The 17,501-nt window shown below is 51.5% G+C and overlaps 1 protein-coding gene and 1 long non-coding RNA gene across 6 annotated transcripts in view; one reads left to right on the top strand and one right to left on the bottom strand.

Annotated features, from left to right (window-relative positions):
• LOC116101934 overlaps positions 1-17,492 on the bottom strand; it is a 38,589-nt gene extending 21,097 nt beyond the window's left edge. The window contains exons 1-2 of the long non-coding RNA XR_004122950.1: positions 17,291-17,492; positions 15,976-16,200 (exon numbers count right to left, since the gene is read on the bottom strand). This is a non-coding gene — a long non-coding RNA (uncharacterized LOC116101934). The remainder of the gene's footprint in view (positions 1-15,975; positions 16,201-17,290) is intronic.
• Actn4 (actinin alpha 4) overlaps positions 1-17,501 on the top strand; it is a 69,295-nt gene that overhangs the window by 49,897 nt on the left and 1,897 nt on the right. The window contains exons 7-20 of one of the 5 annotated variants that reach the window (XM_031385954.1): positions 355-436; positions 1,119-1,204; positions 5,440-5,532; positions 7,065-7,295; positions 7,887-8,034; positions 10,434-10,584; positions 13,841-13,949; positions 14,082-14,222; positions 14,308-14,490; positions 14,576-14,710; positions 15,495-15,674; positions 16,347-16,493; positions 17,075-17,155; positions 17,403-17,468. In XM_031385954.1, coding sequence (XP_031241814.1) covers positions 355-436; positions 1,119-1,204; positions 5,440-5,532; positions 7,065-7,295; positions 7,887-8,034; positions 10,434-10,584; positions 13,841-13,949; positions 14,082-14,222; positions 14,308-14,490; positions 14,576-14,710; positions 15,495-15,674; positions 16,347-16,493; positions 17,075-17,155; positions 17,403-17,468 — 1,833 coding nt within the window. Of the gene's footprint in view, positions 1-354; positions 437-1,118; positions 1,205-2,566; positions 2,653-5,439; positions 5,533-7,064; positions 7,296-7,886; positions 8,035-10,433; positions 10,585-13,840; positions 13,950-14,081; positions 14,223-14,307; positions 14,491-14,575; positions 14,711-15,494; positions 15,675-16,346; positions 16,494-17,074; positions 17,156-17,402; positions 17,469-17,501 lie in introns of all 5 variants that reach the window. The other 4 variants (XM_031385950.1, XM_031385953.1, XM_031385951.1 and 1 more) reach the window with 4 other exon arrangements.

The following is a 17,501-nucleotide window of genomic DNA, read 5'->3' as shown; positions in this document are numbered from 1 at the left end:
CCCCCCCCCCAACATAGTCACTCACTCACTCACTTACAAGCCTTATGGTTTCTCAATCTGAACCACACGCTCAAAGTTTCAGAGCACAGGGTTCAGCTGAGACCTGTGGCTGGCTGGCAGTGCTATGAGAAGAGTACCTGCATTTCTCTAGAGAAAAGGTTGTAGTCCAGCTTTGGGCAGGAATTGTGCAATACGGGCCTTTCTCCCTGTATAACAGCATACCAGGATGAGAATTCCTGACATTTTCCAGCCCTGCTCCTCAAGGCTCTCCCTATCTCAGGCTAGCCTTTTGCCTTTTACAATTGCCTGGATCCTGATCCTGATGGAATTCTGTTTATCCCAATGCCTCCCCAGGATGATCCAGTCACCAACCTAAACAATGCATTTGAAGTGGCTGAGAAATACCTTGATATCCCCAAGATGTTAGATGCTGAGGGTGAGTACCTCCCTGTTCAGTCAACACCATGTTTCCTCGGGCCTTATCTCTCTGGACCTAGCTGGCTAGGTTCCACCACTCATCAGAGCCTCAAGAAAACCTTGGGGAGCTGGCTGGCTGAGCCAGGGTGAAAGGCTGGGTAAACCCTGTATGGCCAGACGCAGTCAGAATAGCAGAGAGGGAAGGGTGGTCAGTGCTTAAAGGATCAATTTTCTGTACCTCAGAGGGGACAAAGAGGCTGAAGAGGCCAGCTCCTGGCTTCCTGTGAATAACCCTGGCCTCTCTCCTGACCAGCCAAAGGGCCTGGGGTCTGGAGCCTGCCAAAGTGGAATGTTGTTTTTTCCTTTTCCGGCTTTGCTCCATTTCCCAGCCAGCACCACCCCCAGCAGAACCCATGTCTGGCCTCTGGTGGCCTTTGGAGTTCACTGTCCTTAGCCCTTTGAGGCCATTCTCAGAGAAAGGAAGTGGCTTCACTCCAGCTCAGTTCCCACAGCGTAGGCCTTTCCTGAGACCATGGGGGGAGGTTAGGATGTGACTGAGCCCATCCAACTGAACAACTGCTGTTGTTGAATCAGCTTAGATGGTCTTTCCCCTGGCTTAGTTGTGGCTTTGGGAGTCTATGGGTCCTAACAAGTGATCTCACCCCTGCTTGGGCCATTTAACCCTTGTTGTTCACTTACAGACATCGTGAACACAGCCCGGCCCGACGAGAAGGCCATAATGACATATGTGTCCAGCTTCTACCATGCCTTTTCAGGAGCCCAGAAGGTACCAGGCAGGGCCAGGCAGCCCTTCTCGCCGCCACTGCCCAATGCTGCTGCTGCCTTTCGCCTCCCACGCTCACTTCATTTCTCTTGCAGACGGCAGTGGCCTCTCTTGGACTGGAAGCCAGCTCCCTCAGTCCTGGGCATTGCCGCCTGTCTAGTCCTTGCTCAGTCTATTGAGTGCCTACTACTGTACACCAGGCTCTGTTCAGGCAGTGAGGACACAGGCAAGTTCCTGCTGCAAGGAAGCCTCTTTCCTAGTAGGCGAGGCAGACAACACACATCAGCTCATGTGATCTGAGGAGTCAGTGGACAGAGTGGTGTGGTAGAGGCACCTGGGTCCCCTGGTAGCTGGGACCATCAGTTGGAAAGGGGCTTCACTCTAAACTGGGGCTGCTAGGTGAGGGCCACCCAGGGAGTCCTCAGCAAGTGAAAAGCCTCAGGTTGCAGAGACTTGAGACTTGGGAAGGAAAGTTGCAAAAAGCAGCTAGCTGTGGGTCATTCTGCTTAGGGTTTTGTTTTTTAATTCATTTGGGGTACCTTTTATTTTATGTAAGTGTTTTGCTTGCATGTATGTCTGTACACCTGGTACCTAGGGAGGCCAGGTGCTGGATCCCTTGGATCTAGAGTTACAGATGGTTGTCAGCCACCACATGAGAGCTTAGGTTGAACCTAAGTCCAGTGCTCTTAACTGCTGAGCCATCTTTCCAGTTACAGGTTTTGTTTTTGTTTTGTTTTGAGACAGTGTCTCATACGTATAGCTCAGCTAGCTCTAAAGAACTGATACTCCATGTACTACCACCTGGGGGGCAGGGGGTCGTCTCGATATAGTTTTGGCTGTCCTAGAATCTTGGAACTTTCTATGTTTGGACCAGGCTGGCCTTGATCTTCCTTCCTGTCTTTGCTGGGATTGCCAATGTATGACAAAATGTTTAACTCTGAGACAGAATCTGACTTTGTAGCTCCTCCTGCCATAGTATCCTGATTGCCAGGATTACAGACATGCACCATAGAGCCCAGCATCTTTAGGGGGTTATGCAAAAATGGCTGGTAGTTCAGGTGACACGATTCTGCTTAGGGTTTCAGAACAGTCGCTTAACTTTTAACTTTTTTGGTCCCAAATGCAGCTCCTTTCATACAGTCTAGTTAGTTTTCAATGGCCTGTTTGAAAATGAGGCTCCTCCCTCAAAGCCTGATGGCCCTTCTTTGCACCATGGCAGGGCATGTCCCCCAGGTCTGAGCTCCGCTGGTGTCCAGTCCAGAGCAAGCGCTATTCTTCCCGCACGAGCCTCAGCTGGCCAGCCACCTCCCTCCTGCATCTCTCACTCTCTCCTGTCTCTCGCTCTCTCTCTCTTCCTTTGCGCAGATATTGTAGGCACTCTGAGGCCAGATGAGAAGGCCATCATGACTTACGTGTCCTGCTTCTACCACGCCTTCTCGGGGGCCCAGAAGGTGAGCCAGGGTGGGAGGACCCTGTAGCTAGTCTTCTGCTACTTTGTGAGTTCTTTTTCCACCGTTTATCCCTCCAGTTTCACCCCCTATCACTAGATAAGAGAGAGAGAGATAAGAGATTCCTGAATCTGCCGGGCAGAGGCAGGTGGATTTCTGAGTTCGAGGCCAGCCTGGTCTACAGAGTGAGTTCCAGGACAGCGAGGGATACACAGAGAAACCAGAGAGAGAGAGAGAAACCAGAGAGAGAGAGAGAGAGTCTAATTTCTTTCCTTTTTTTTTTCTTTGAGCACGACTACTAACAAATCAAGACCAATACTACCTGTCGGGGCCCTAGGCATTTACATATCATCTGAAAAATTTACAGCTGGCAGGCCCGTGCCTTTGCTAGAGCACGAGGCAAATCATAGTCAGCTGCTGAGGACAGTCCTAAGCAGCCCTATATCCCACACCTGGTTAAAATGAAAACACTTTATCACTTCAACATCCCTCACTGCTGTGGACTCAGATTTTCCCTTCTTGTCACGTTCATGTCAGCACTATATGTCCACATGCCCCTGCGTGGAGGCCTGGCTGATCATGCAGGGCCATCATGATCATGGGATCCCAGTGCCTCCTGTTCGGCTGTCATTTCCCAAAGCCTCACAGACCTTCTTGCAAAGCCACCTTCAGTGGATGTAACAGCTCTGACCACACAGGGAGATAGAGGCCCAGATCACTGTAGTCGGGAACTCTGCTTCGGGGCCACCTACCTGTGAGCCTTCTTTCAGAAAACTGTCTTCTACCCAGATGCCCAGGAGGCTCCTGGGTGGGTCCAATAAACATGTCTATTCTGGTTTGAGTCTCCCTGAGACCTGCTGACCCCACCCTGGCTCCTGTCAGGGACTCAACATATCTGCATATCTTGGCACTTCTGTGCCATCCTTGGTCAACAGCATTGTGTTAGCAGCCCAGGAGTTCAGAACGAATGGTTCTTGTTTTGGGAACGTTTACCTCCCTGGGCCCTCTCCAAGGCCTTTACCTGCCTAGGTCCCAACAGAACTCCTGTACATACCAGGGAGGAAATGGAGGCTGTTAGACCCATCTGAAAGAAACTGAGGCTCAGAGATACCACACCTGCTGTCTTCTGTATACTGCCTTCCTAGGACCTTATATCCAGTGGGGGCCTCATCATGGGCAGTCTGGCCTGACCCTGCTTTGCCCCCTCTTGGCAGTATGATCTTGGATAGGTTACTTTACTTCAGTTTCCCTATTTATAAGATGAGTTTCCTATTGCTCCTCACAGGATTGGTCTAGGCATGCAGTAATGCGCTCCAGAGTTTAAGATAGTCTGTGGCCCAGCAAAGGTACCAAGTTCCTTTCAGGCTCCTCCCCAAATGGCCAGCTTTCAACGCCCATTTCCTACTCACCTAGCATGGGTTAGATTTTATATCTGAAGTGTCTTGCTGGAAGGCACAGAGAAGGAAAACATTACACCCCACCCCACCCTGGCCCCCACTGACGAGTAATGAAGGTACTGGTGGGAATGAGTAGTGATGAGCCCCAGTTAACAGCAAGACTACCATTGAGCACAGCCACGGTGGGCTCCATAGCCCCATGCTATGATTCCTTTTTTTCCAGAAATGCTCCATGCCTGGAGCTGACTTAGGTCTGGTAAAGGGATCAGTCACTAGCAAGGAAGTCCAGGGCAGAGCAGTTACAGTTAGGGGACGTCTGGGCTCAGAATGCTTGTGCTCAGCATGTCTTCTAAGGTAGCCTACTCTGTGTAGTGAGGAAAATGGGGGGACTCTGCTAGATTCAGCTTTCTCATGTGTACCCTTTGGGACACCCAGCAGTGCCTTAAGGTTACTGTCATTTCCCAGAGGCCAGTTCAGTCTCCTCAAAGTATTTCTGGATGAATTCAGGCCTGGCACACAAGTCTTCCCCATGTCTAGTCACCAAAGCATTCATTCATTCTTCTTGGCTGCATTTAAATTCACCTATTCCCTAAGATGCCCTGTGCTCCAGCGGTGAAGTAGAACACCTCTGGCTAGCAGCATCTCAGCAGCAGAGTAGATTACAGCTTGAGGTACCAGCAGCATGTCTGGTCTTGGCCTTTGTCTCACCTGGAACAAGTCTTGGTGCTTCCTGAGTACAGAACAAATGCACACCACCCGGGGCTACTCTGTCCTGCACCACGTATGGATGGGAAAGCACACTGGACCTGGAGCCAACTCCCGAGCCTCTCTTTTCCTCCTCATCATCCTATAGACCCTCCTCACTATTTCTGTTCCTGTTCTGTTGCCGTTCCAACTCTTCTTGGATCTTTTTTAGTGCTGCCTGAAAGGTACCTGCCTCCCTCTCCTGTGTGGCACTTGTCCCTAGCGTACTGCAGCCAACTCTATCTCCCCTTCTGTGCTTCCTTCCCTTCTGCCCTTCCCATTGTGACTCATGCCCATATGAGCCCCTATAGTCAGCCTCACCTCCAAGCAGGGGCCAGAATGGGCAGAATATGCACCGACCACTGAGACTCTATGGTGCCGGCCCCACACCATCCTTCAAGTGCTGTTCCATTACAGTCCTGGGGACTAGAGGCCTGGCTCTTAGCAGGGGCTCAGGTCTTGCCACCCTTCTTAACAAAGACCCCAGGACATGGCTGCTCAAGGCCACTTTACTGGAGATGCGCTTCCTCTCCTTTCCCTCTTTGGGGTGTTCTGAGGGTCTTGGACAACCTGCTTTCGAGGGACCTGCTTGTTTGGCGGGAGGGTCCCCAGCCTCTGGCAGCCCTGACTGTGTGCTTCTCCACTCTAGGCTGAGACTGCTGCCAACCGGATCTGCAAGGTGCTGGCTGTGAACCAGGAAAATGAACACCTGATGGAAGATTATGAACGCCTGGCCAGTGATGTGAGTGTGTGCTCCAGAGTGCTCCATGCCCCACCAGAGTGAAACATAGGCAGGGAGAGCCAGAAAGATGGCTCAGATGTTAAGAGCAATTGTTGCTCTTCTAGGGAACTTGAGTTTGATTCCTGACTTCTGGGGATTCCAGGCACACAAAGTAGCTCATGAACATACATACAGGCAAAAGATCATATACATCAAATAAAAAAATAGAGGTTTTGGGGGTGTTTGTTTGTTTGGAGAGAAAGAGGCAACACAGAGGGAGTCAGGAGTAGATGGAGTCTTATGTAGCCCAGTCTGGCTTTAAACTTCTGATCCTCCTGCCTCCACCTCCCAACTACTAGGATAACAAACACTATTTTACTTTCGAAGTAGATGTAGCATAGTAGTAAGACCTAGAAAATATGAGGTACAGAACATTTGGCTTGGCAATCACCTCACTGTGCCAGCCAACCAGCTCTTGAGTCCAGATCTTAGGTTCGTACCAAGACATTCCATTCAGCTTCCTGTGTTCTTAGAGCCTTGACTCCTGGGTCTGAGGACTTCAAGGTTACTGGATTCAGGTGTGGATGTGAAGTGTGTGGCCTCCTGAATGTTAGGCAGGCACCCCCCCCCACCCCCACCATGTCTTCAGCTCCATCACCTGGGCCACATGATTGTGTGGCCTGGGCAAACTTAAAAGATGTTCAGCTGCCAACCCAAAGTGGCAACTTCTGCCCAGTTGAGGATTTTGTGGATTGTGTACTGGCAAGGCTGCATTGAGACATTGTTGGTTGCTGGAGCTTTTGCCTTACATGCATGAGGCCCCGGCTTCTGTGTGAGCTGTACCTGCCATTCCCAACCATAAGACAAGGTGGGAGTCACAGTGCACACTCAGCCTGGTGCCTCTGTTTCTGGTTGTGTCTTTGCTGTTAAAAAGCCATTTCTGTGCCTTTACTGTTCTAGAATTGTTTGGAATGCCTAAGCTGTTGGCTGTTAGTATTCTTCCCTGCCTTGTAAGGATCAGAGTAGGTCGTAAGAATACTTGTCATTTTTTCTTCTAGTTTTCCATTTTGAGGTGCCAGGCCTTGTGTATGCACTGGCCATCCAAGTGAGGCAAACATTGTAGGCCCTTGCCATCGTGTCAGGTACAGTCAACAAACCTAGCCTGAGCAAGAGTCTCAAGACAGCTGTGGCCTGTGAGTCCAGCAGTCACAAGTCCCCTGACAGTATGGAATGGGGTCTTCTGGGAAGGGACAATGGACTTGAACCACCCACTTCAGTCTGGGCAAGGAAGACTGTGAGCAGAGGCATGAGCAGAAAGTAGGATATAGCACAGTGCTTCCAGGAGTGCCTCACGTTCATAGACCTCTGCTGTGGAGTCCCCACGGATATCATGGAAAATTTGGGTTTGGGAGCAAGGCAGCCCTGAGGACAAGGCTTTTGTAACTCCACATCTCGTTTCCCTGTAAGCTTGGGGGGGGGCCGGGGGGGAAGCAGTCCTGACAGCACCCTGAGCACCTCCACAGTAGCTAACATGGCTTCTTACGTGCTCACAGCTCCTAGAGTGGATCCGGCGCACCATCCCCTGGCTAGAGGACCGCGTGCCTCAGAAGACCATCCAGGAGATGCAACAGAAGCTGGAGGACTTCCGAGACTATAGGCGTGTGCACAAGCCCCCCAAGGTGCAGGAGAAGTGTCAGTTGGAGATCAACTTCAACACACTGCAAACCAAGCTGCGGCTCAGCAACCGGCCTGCCTTCATGCCTTCCGAGGGCAGGATGGTCTCTGTGAGTTCACCACCACCTTGGGGCCAAGGGGCATCACCTCCTAAGCCACAGTAGAGCATAAAGCTTGGCCGACATCCTGCCTTTGGGGCAGGAATGGTGATGGGCATGCTTCACATTTCCTGAGTTTCCTCTGAGGTTTTACACCCAGAATTCTCTGCACTACTATCCCAACCATACCACTGTTTGTATGGACCATTTGAACTTGCCAGGACTCCAGGCTAGTAAGTGTCTGAGACCCTCTATAAGAGGAGGGATAGCAAGATACCTTTCAAGGTCTACTCAGCAATGTCCATTCATTGATTTGCCTACCTGCCCACTTGCACTGAGATTCATTCACTTAGACCAAAACAATCAGTGCAATGGGTCTAAGTTCAGTCCCCAGGATCCATGTCAGGCAGCTCACAACCACCTGTAACTCCTGTCCCTGGGGGATTCAGAGCCATTTTCTGGCCCCTGTGGGTATACTCTCACACACACACACTCACACACAGCATCTGTCCATGCTGGTCATGTAGACAGAACTGCAGGGTCGGGTCAGGCAGGCCTCTCCACCACCATCCTGTGAGACCTCTGCTCTTTCCTATGCCACAGGACATCAACAATGGGTGGCAACACCTGGAGCAGGCTGAGAAGGGCTATGAAGAATGGCTGTTGAATGAAATCCGTAGGCTAGAACGACTTGACCACCTGGCAGAGAAGTTCCGGCAGAAGGCTTCCATCCATGAGGCCTGGACTGATGGTATGCTTCCCATGCTCCTTTGCTCCCTGACCACTCTGAGGTGTACAAGCACATGTAGTCCCTCTCCTGGCTGCAGAAATGGGTCTCCCTTTCACCTCTGCTGTGGCCTAAGATGACTTATGGGTGAGCCCCCTCCTGGGTTATCTAGGAACAACACAGCAAGGTTCTTCCCTGTGCCTTCACACTTAGGATCCTTCCAGGAATGGTTTCTAATCCCAAGTTCAGCCTACCACCCTGTCTGTGACTGTGGGCTTCATAGCACATTGGCTAGGTTGCATTAGTCTCTCTCTTCAGTTACCTCCTGGCTCCGCCGGCATCACCACCCTGTCCCTAAGCCTGCTTCCTAGCAGCCCCACAACTGCCTGTCTCTGACTGAGGATGTAGAATTCCATCACGGCCTTGGCCCTTGGTTGAGACCCATTCCATCACTGAGATTCCAGATTCAAAAGTCATGACGCGACACGCCCACAGACAAGCTGTCACTCAGTGGAGGCCCTGGGCTCAGTCTCACTGCTGAGACATAAATAGCCCTCCAAAAGGCACCTCCTTCTATAGCACTGCCTCCCTTCCCGCCCCAGTTCTCCACCACTGCTGCTCCATGGTTCCACAGGGAGCCTCCTTAACTATGTGGAGGGTTCCAGAGAGGTCTAGACTGTAGTACAGTGTGAGGTATTGAAAATCCAAACAAAATACCTCACACGTGGCTGGGGATCTGAGCCACTTGGCTGTGCTTGGCTCTCTCCGTGGTAGTTTCCCAAGTGGGTAAGTCCTGCCCTGAGAGAACTCAGGCGTATAGACTTGCACTTCTCTTGTGAGGGCCCCTAAGTATGTAAGGAATGCCATAACTCCTACGCCCCATACGTAGCTAAGGTGTTTTCTGCTGTGTCTTGCCATCTTATTTTCTAGATTATTCTGTGGTTCTCACAAAATGAGCTGGAGTACCCAACCTAGGGCTGCCAGAGGTCTGGCAACTGGTTTCATGGGTCTGTGGGTTTGGTAACCACTCAGCTCCTACTCTGGGGATGCCTGGGGCTAGGCTTGCACTGGAGGGATCTGGAAATAAGGCCCACCTGCAACCAGGCCCAGTACTGGTTGACACCTTCACACACCCGTCCCTCCCAGCAGTTGGCAAACCTTCTGAGCCCCTACCTGTATTCTAAGTCACTGTGAAACCCCTACCCCAAGGGAGAGGTAATCAGAAGCGGTGGGCCCATGTGGATGACTTCCAGAGGGACTTGAGTGCCTGGGTATAAACCCAAACACCACTGAGCCCCACATACGTCCTATGGCTGCATGTAGACGCACTTGCCAGTTCCCTGCTGAAACAGCTGAAGCTGAATTTCCCTCAGCTGCTATTTCTGGTTCCCACCCTTGGGAGAAAGCAGTTTGGAAAAGGGAATTGCAAGCTTGCCTTGTGGTTAAGTCCTCCAGCCTGGGGCGGGGGTGGCAGGCCTGTGGAGTCTGCCTCCTGGTGCCAGCCCTGGCCTGAGGATGGCTGACAGTTGCTAGGCAGATGAGGCTGGGAGTGGCTGAGTGGGGGTGGCAGCAACTCTTGCATTCTTAGCCATCATCTTGCTAAAATTCAGGATGGGCAAGGCCGCATAGGTGTCGTTGCTGGCACTGTTTTACACAGGGGAGATTGGTCAAGGGGTGCCAACTGTTTGCCAGGTGCTCTGGGTGCTGATCTGAAGGTGAGCCCAGAGGTCATTGGAAGCAGGGCTCCTCGAGGAAGAAAGTGGAGGCCTGATTTCCATCGTGACTGACATCCCCTCAGTAGCCTGTCTGTCGTCCCTTAACTTACTAGCAGGCTGCTTGGGCTTTTGCTCTGGGCATGTAATTAGCCCGGCTCCAGGACTAATAACAGTGTTGCTCCCTTCCTTCAAAGGGTTTGGACAGCCCCACCCACTGTGCCGAGAAAGCGGGTGGGGCGACAAGACTGGATTAGGACCACCACCCAGGAGAACTGGCTCTAAAAAGCTGGCACAGGCACAGCTCCTGGGCCCAGACTCCAGGCTTGTCCCTTTCCTGATCCCGCTGGGCCTGGCTAAAGGCCCAAGGCTTTTCCCAGTCACCATCCTCCACAAATGGGTGTCTAACTTTTCGGCCTTGGTATCAACCCTTCTATCCTGGTTCTCCTACCAGTAAGAGACACTGTTTAGAGCATAGTAGCTACACTGTGATCTCGGTCTCAGGCCCATAAACACCAAGCATCAGTGTCGTCTTAAGTCTGTACAGAACTGCATAGAACATTAATGGGCTTGGAGATTTCCCAAGGGGCAAGGAGGAAGGTTCCCGTAGCTTCTAGGCTCCATCCTCTGGGGTGACAGATGTGGTTCGTATCTGCTGCACCTCTCCCCCTCAGACAGCTCTGTTATGGTGCCTCTCTGCCACACCTGTAGGGAAGGAGGCCATGCTGAAGCACCGGGACTACGAGACAGCCACCCTGTCAGACATCAAAGCTTTGATCCGAAAACATGAGGCCTTTGAGAGTGACCTGGCCGCACACCAGGACCGCGTGGAGCAGATTGCTGCAATTGCCCAGGAGCTCAAGTACGTGTGCTCTTATGGCATCATCAGCTGCAAGCTTAGTTCTGTCCTCAGCTCTCAATCCCTGCCTCCTCCTATACTCCAGGAGAGCCTTACAGAATGAAGTCTGCCCATGCTGTCTCAACAACCAACAAGCATAAGGGACCTAGGTTTTGCATCACAGGCATAACCTCAGACTCTAAGGGTCCCTGTCTCCCCAGCCTGCCATCCTGTGTGGGGAATGCTATACAGTGAGCCTGTTGTTCTGCCTGCCCCGTCCCTTCTGCTCAGAATACAGTCACTGTAAGGGCTTCCAGGCGGCCAGTGTCCCTCTCCTCCCCTGCCCAGTCACATAAATTTGTACACAGTTAGTACACTGTACCTCAAGAGCTAATGAATGAAGCCCTTATTCTACCATTACGGTGGCCAGCAGCAAGGAGGAGCCAGGGAGTGGGAGGCCTGGCCCATTATGTCATGGAAAATCCACAGGCCCTGAAATGAGCTCCTAAAATAAGATCCTTGGCTGGAGCTGCTCTTTCCGCAGACACCCCCACCCACTATTCACCCCAAACTTGAGAAATTCTGCAAGGCCTTCCCACCCGTGCCAATCGGACTACAGAAGCAGGGCTGGTTTCTTCCTGCTTCCCACTACTGTTGGCCATAGTTTGTACATTTGTATACCAGAGGTAAAACTATGGTACTGTGACCAGTAATTTTGTTTGATACCATGGGGTTACCCTCCAGAGACTTGCTTGTCTAAACCAAGGAAAGCAATGCAAGTAGCGCTTTCATATGAGTGACAGGTGAGATGCTCCTGAAACATAGACTTGGAGAGCTGGGCTAGCCTACTCTTCAGATACTAGGTCCCAACCACATGAGTACTGTTCCCCCGAGGCAAGGTCAGGCAGCCCCAGAAACAACATTCTAGACGTGGCCCTAGAGGAAGGAGAAGAGTGTACAGAAGGGTATACAGAAGGATCACAGAACTCTAGAGTCCATACCTAACCAACAAGAGTGTTATCTTTATCGGCTCAGCACTTGTCAAGTCAGTCAAGCAGGTGCTAGGACGCAGTGTGTGCATGCACCTGAGTCTGCTGTCATTTCCTATGCATCGATCTTTATGACAGATAAAGCTTAACTTTTACATCAAGAAATCAGCAATAGCAATAAAATAGTACGGCTAGATGGTTTGCTTTTTTTGTTTTGTTTTGTTTTGTTTTTCAAAGGTGGCTTTTCTGTGTAGACCAGGCTGGCCTCAGACTCGAGATCCTCTGCCTCCTAAGTACTGGGATTAAAAACATGGGTTACTACATCTAGCTTTAGAATAATTTTGTAATAAGCATTATAGCTGTTCTTTGCCATTTTGTGGGTTTTTCTTTCTCCCCCTGGTTTCTCCCCCATAACTAGATAGGAGAGAAAGAGATTCCTGAATCTAATTTTTTTCCTTCTTTCATCTTTGAGTCCTACTATTAACAAAGTGCAACCAGCCCCCCCCGACCACCAACCCTGGTTATGGAGCTTTAGCATTTCAGGGAACCCCCTGAAAGGTTCCCAAAATTGTAAGTGTCACAGTCTGCAGCTGGCAAAACCATGCCTCTGCTAAAGCACAAGGCAAATCATAGTCGGCCGCTGTGTGAAGCTGCCCCTAGCGCTACACCTGGGATTAAAATGAAAGCTAGCTAGCTAGCTTGCTTATTTATTTACTTACTTACTTACTTACTTAGTGTGCAATGTTCCACCTGCACAGCCAGAAGAGGGTGCCAGATCTCATTATAGATGGTTATGAGCCACCATATAGTTGGCAGTGAATTTAGCTCAGAACCTCAGGAAGTGCTGCCAGAGGTCTTAACCTCTGAGCCATCTCTCCAGCCTGACAGCACATTTTTATAATATGTTTTTTTTGTTTTGTTTTGTTTTTTAAGAAACCAAAATTGTCACTATAGACAGAGCATTTATAAGTAGAACCTTTCAAGACAACAACCCTAACATGCCAGTACTTTCAAGCTTCAGTAGTCGGGACTGTAAAAAAACCAACCTTTGCCATTAGTGATTTGGCTCTTTGTTTATTTTATTTTGAGGCAGGGTCTCTCTGGTTCATAAAGAACTGATTCTGTACCTCACTGGCCTTAAACTCACTCCTGTTTTAGCATCCTTGGTGCTGGGATACAGTTATGAGCCACTGCATGCTGTTGTTAAAATCAAAAGAGTAGCCTGGAGCCAGGAAAATGGGTCAGTGGGTCAAGGCATTTCCCCTCCAAGCCTGGAGACCCTAGTTGGATCCTGTGATCCACAAGGTAGAAAAGAGCTCTCTCCACCAATTTTCCTCTGGCCTACATAAACACACAATCTAAATAAGTAAATAAACATAGAAGAATTTTAGAAAAGCGTGCTGGAGATCTGTTCGGTGTTCAAGAGGGCACACTGTCCAACGGACTACAATTTAGGTCTCAGGACCCACACCTGCCAGGTCATAGCCTGGGACCCAATTCCAGTAGGTCTCCACCTGACCTCCATGAGTACACATGGCTAGATGGCTCAGTAAGTGAAATATTTATTTTGCAAGCATGAGGATGCATTTGTATCCCTAGAGCAAATGTCAAAGTCTGCATGGTGGCACATGCCTATAATCTCAGCCTAGGTGAGGCAAAGACAAGAGGATCTGTGATCTCCAAGGTCAGGGAGAGATCTTTTTTCAATAAGGTGGTGAGGGCGGGTGCCACACAAGCCTGACAACCTGAGTTCATTCTCCTGAGCCCACAAAAAGCTGGGTCCCCAGTAATCCTGGCACCTCTAACTTCCGAGGAGCTCTTAGGCCATGTAGCCCTGAAGTATGAACCTCAGAAACCATAACACTGAAAGTTGTGCTCTCCACAAACACATTCTGACATGTATGTGCATGCATACACTAATAATAATGAAGTAACTTTGAGGTGGATGTGGTGGTGCACACCTTCAATCCCAGTACTCAGAGTGTAAGGCAAGGAGGAACTCTTGAATTCCATCCAGGCCAGCCAGGGCTTTTCAGTGAGACTCTGTCTAAATGGGAAGAGAAGGTTGGGATCACTGAGGCAGACTCTGACATTGATCTATACCCTCCCTGAGTGTGCATAGGCCAGAACACACAGTAGTGTGGCTGCAGCTATAGCTGAAAGTAAAAGGAAACTCAGCTCCTCCCATCCGCCTGCTCCAGTCTGTCACCTGTACCCCAGGGCCTGAGGTCCCAGGAGTAGAGTCTGTGCATACCCCCGCCCACCTGCTGGGTCTCATCTCTGCTTCACAGTGAGCTGGACTACTATGACTCCCACAATGTCAACACACGGTGCCAGAAGATCTGCGACCAGTGGGATAACCTGGGCTCTCTGACACACAGTCGCAGGGAAGCCTTGGAGGTGAGGAGGGGTGTGTCAACATGCCCTTTAGGGATGTTGGGGACTTCTAGGAGGGTATCTTTAGAGGCCCTCGGGTAGCTCCTCACCAGCTGACCTGCCTTCCCTGTCCCCATCCCTCTCTGCACACTACAGAAAACAGAGAAACAGCTAGAGACCATCGACCAGCTACATTTGGAGTATGCCAAGCGGGCTGCACCCTTCAACAATTGGATGGAGAGTGCCATGGAGGACCTGCAGGACATGTTTATCGTCCATACCATTGAGGAGATCGAGGTCTGCCCCACCACACCCTCTAGGGGGCAAGCCCATCCCATCCCAGAAAGGCAGACTGCGTCTTCACTCCCATTGTTCCTTCTAGGGACTGATCTCAGCCCATGACCAGTTCAAGTCCACCCTGCCAGATGCCGACAGGGAGCGTGAGGCCATCCTGGCCATCCACAAGGAGGCCCAAAGGATCGCTGAGAGCAATCACATCAAGCTGTCGGGCAGCAACCCCTACACCACCGTTACCCCACAGATCATCAACTCCAAGTGGGAGAAGGTGGGCCAGGCTCTCTGACATGCAAGGGCTGGATTGTCCAGGTAGGGAAGCTGTCACCTGACTTCTGGTGCGGCACATCCCACAGGTTCAGCAGCTGGTGCCAAAGCGGGACCATGCACTCCTGGAGGAGCAGAGCAAGCAGCAATCCAATGAGCACCTTCGCCGACAGTTCGCCAGCCAAGCCAATATGGTGGGGCCCTGGATCCAGACCAAGATGGAGGTAAGGCTGCCCCACCCCAAACACTGAACCCAGGCTACCTGTCAACTGAGAGAGTCATGTGGGTTCTCAAGTCCTAGAGGTCTCCATGGTCCCTGTGACCTTGGTAGATCTGATCTCAGCTCTTACTGGTCAGGACCTCAGTTGACCACATAGGACTACACTGATGGAAATGGTAATATGAAGTTGATGGAGGCCTGGCTACAGCTTGGCTAGAGCCAATTTGGACCTTGACTGTCCAATCCTAGCCCAGTGCTGTCTTGCCTTCTACTCCTGTGCTCTCATCTCTGGTAGCATTCCCACCACAAATGGCTTTTGCTCACCACTCTGTGTTAGACCCCTGTAGGGGCTATAGTGTATCTTTGAGCAACACAGTACCTAGGGATACTCCTGACAGGCATGGGGTAGGTTGTAAGGCAGCCAGTAGCAATTCTACCTGCCCCACTGCCAAGTGCTCAGTGTGCCAGGCGTGGAGAGCCATGGACATGGGGATTCTGCCAACAGCCAGAGGCCTTGCCCTCCTTTTATTCTCTATTTATTTTCTTGTTTCCAAGTATGGAAAGAGTTTTGTCATAGGGTGAAGGTACTTTCCCAAGCCACTCAGCCTGACCTCCCTGAGCTCTGTTTCTCTGTCACAGTGCAGGGCCTCATGGAGGGATCAAGAGTGGCTGGTGAGGTTAGATGTATAAAGCAGACTCTGAACGTCAAGAATGGGGTGGGATCAGCAGGCCTTCGGACAGCATAGCAGCCTGGGCTGGTGTCACTCCCGGGTCTCTCCTCTGAGCAGGAGATCGGGCGCATCTCCATCGAGATGAACGGGACTCTGGAAGACCAGCTGAGTCACCTGAAGCAGTACGAGCGCAGCATTGTGGACTACAAGCCCAACCTGGACCTGCTGGAGCAGCAGCACCAGCTCATCCAGGAGGCCCTCATCTTCGACAACAAGCACACCAACTACACAATGGAGGTGTGTACCACTTGCCCAGGAGAGATGGGCTGCCACGGGCTCCATACCTTCCTAAAACCATGTGCAGGTTACTACATCAGATGGCCCAAATCCCAGCACTCAATCAGGGTCAGAGGCAGGAGGAATGGCAGGAGTTGGACTAGGCTAGCCTGGACGACATATAGAGGGAGACCCTATCTAAACAGACTAGTGTCCATAGACATTGAAAAAGCATGCTTCTACGAGTTCCATTCTGGAATTACCTGACACAGAAAGGATCACATTCACACCCTACCCGTGGACTCAGCACTTTGGGCCTTACCTGAGCAGCAAGTCCAGGCCACCTTTTGGGACAGCTCACCGGGGTAGAGAGGGTTGTTGTGCTAGAATTAGAGGGTCCCATCTACATTCCACAGTGCAACCCATGGTGCTACAAACCCCATAGGGTTCCACCCCTTCAGAGGGTCAGGTGTCGAGCAGCAACCAGCGTAATTGTAAAGAGTTGTCACATGTCCCAAGCTTCTTGGCCCTGGTTCATCTGCCACATCTGTAGGTGGAGTAAGTGAGGCACATTTGGCAAAGATCCTGTGTCCCCTGTTAGTTGATGAGATGTGGAGCCCCTTCTCCCCCAGACCTCATTTGTTGAGGACAGCCACCCATCCATCCATCCATCCATCCCTCTTCCTTCCTCAGCATATCCGTGTGGGCTGGGAGCAGCTGCTCACCACCATTGCCCGCACCATCAACGAGGTGGAGAACCAGATCCTCACCCGGGATGCCAAGGGCATCAGCCAGGAGCAGATGCAGGAGTTCCGGGCATCCTTCAACCACTTTGACAAGGTGACCCCACCCCACCCCATATGGCATAGTGTGGCCTTTCGTCTCCCCGTTGTTATGTCCCATCCTACCCTCTCCATCTGCATCCATCCACCCATTCCATCCACTGTCCATAGAATGGGCAGGACCAGAGTACACACATATAAGGCCCGGTGGGCAGTCATTCCAGGACTCTGGTCCCCAGATGCAGAGGTTTTACAATTTGGATCTAGACTGGTAGCCTCTTGAGGAATTCTGAATGTTGTGTTTGATTGTCTCCAGACGATTTCTGACCACTCAGCCTCTGTGAGTGCCAGTGTGCAGCCTCTATGCTGTCCTGTAGGCACTGCAGGCAGGGAAAGGTCCCCTCTGTCTACCATGCCCTGGACTTGGTCCTCCATGCTGCCCACTCGACCCCACTGAGGCCTGGGAGACCTCCATGACCCACCAATCCCTGGCTACCACCTTGTCACCTCTAACTGTGTGTTTCCCTTCCCCATGTGTCTTCCTCCCCTGTCCACTGCATGTGGCCTGGCCCCTCTCCCACTTCTGTGGCCTGGTCTCTGCATCACCCCGTACGCCTGCCTTCGATGGCCTCCTGGCAGGACCATGGCGGGGCACTGGGGCCTGAGGAATTCAAGGCCTGCCTCATCAGCCTGGGCTACGACGTGGAGAATGACCGGCAGGTACGCGCACCATGGCCCCAGCAGACTGGCATTAACTGCTCTTCTCTTTCTCTCCTCTTCACCCCCGGCATCCTGTGCTGTCTCCTGGCTCTCTTGCCTCCTCCCTCATGTGTCTCTGGACACTTTCCCCCTTACCTGGTCTCTGGGCCTCCTGTCTCCTTGCTTCTCCATTGTCCTGTCTGTCCGCTGTGCACATGGGGCCTAATCTGGGCCTGGCCTCTGCTATATGCCTGCGTCCTGGGAGCAGAAGCAGACAGGCAGCATGGACTCAGATGACTTCAGGGCTCTGCTTATCTCCACAGGATACAGCCTGGTATGCTGCCTCTGCCTCCCCTGCCTCTTCTCC

This window comes from Mastomys coucha, unplaced genomic scaffold (genome assembly GCF_008632895.1).
Source record: "Mastomys coucha isolate ucsf_1 unplaced genomic scaffold, UCSF_Mcou_1 pScaffold21, whole genome shotgun sequence".
Lineage (NCBI taxonomy): Eukaryota > Metazoa > Chordata > Mammalia > Rodentia > Muridae > Mastomys > Mastomys coucha.
Note: the sequence above shows the minus strand (reverse complement) of the source record. Positions and strands in the feature narration are given on the sequence as shown.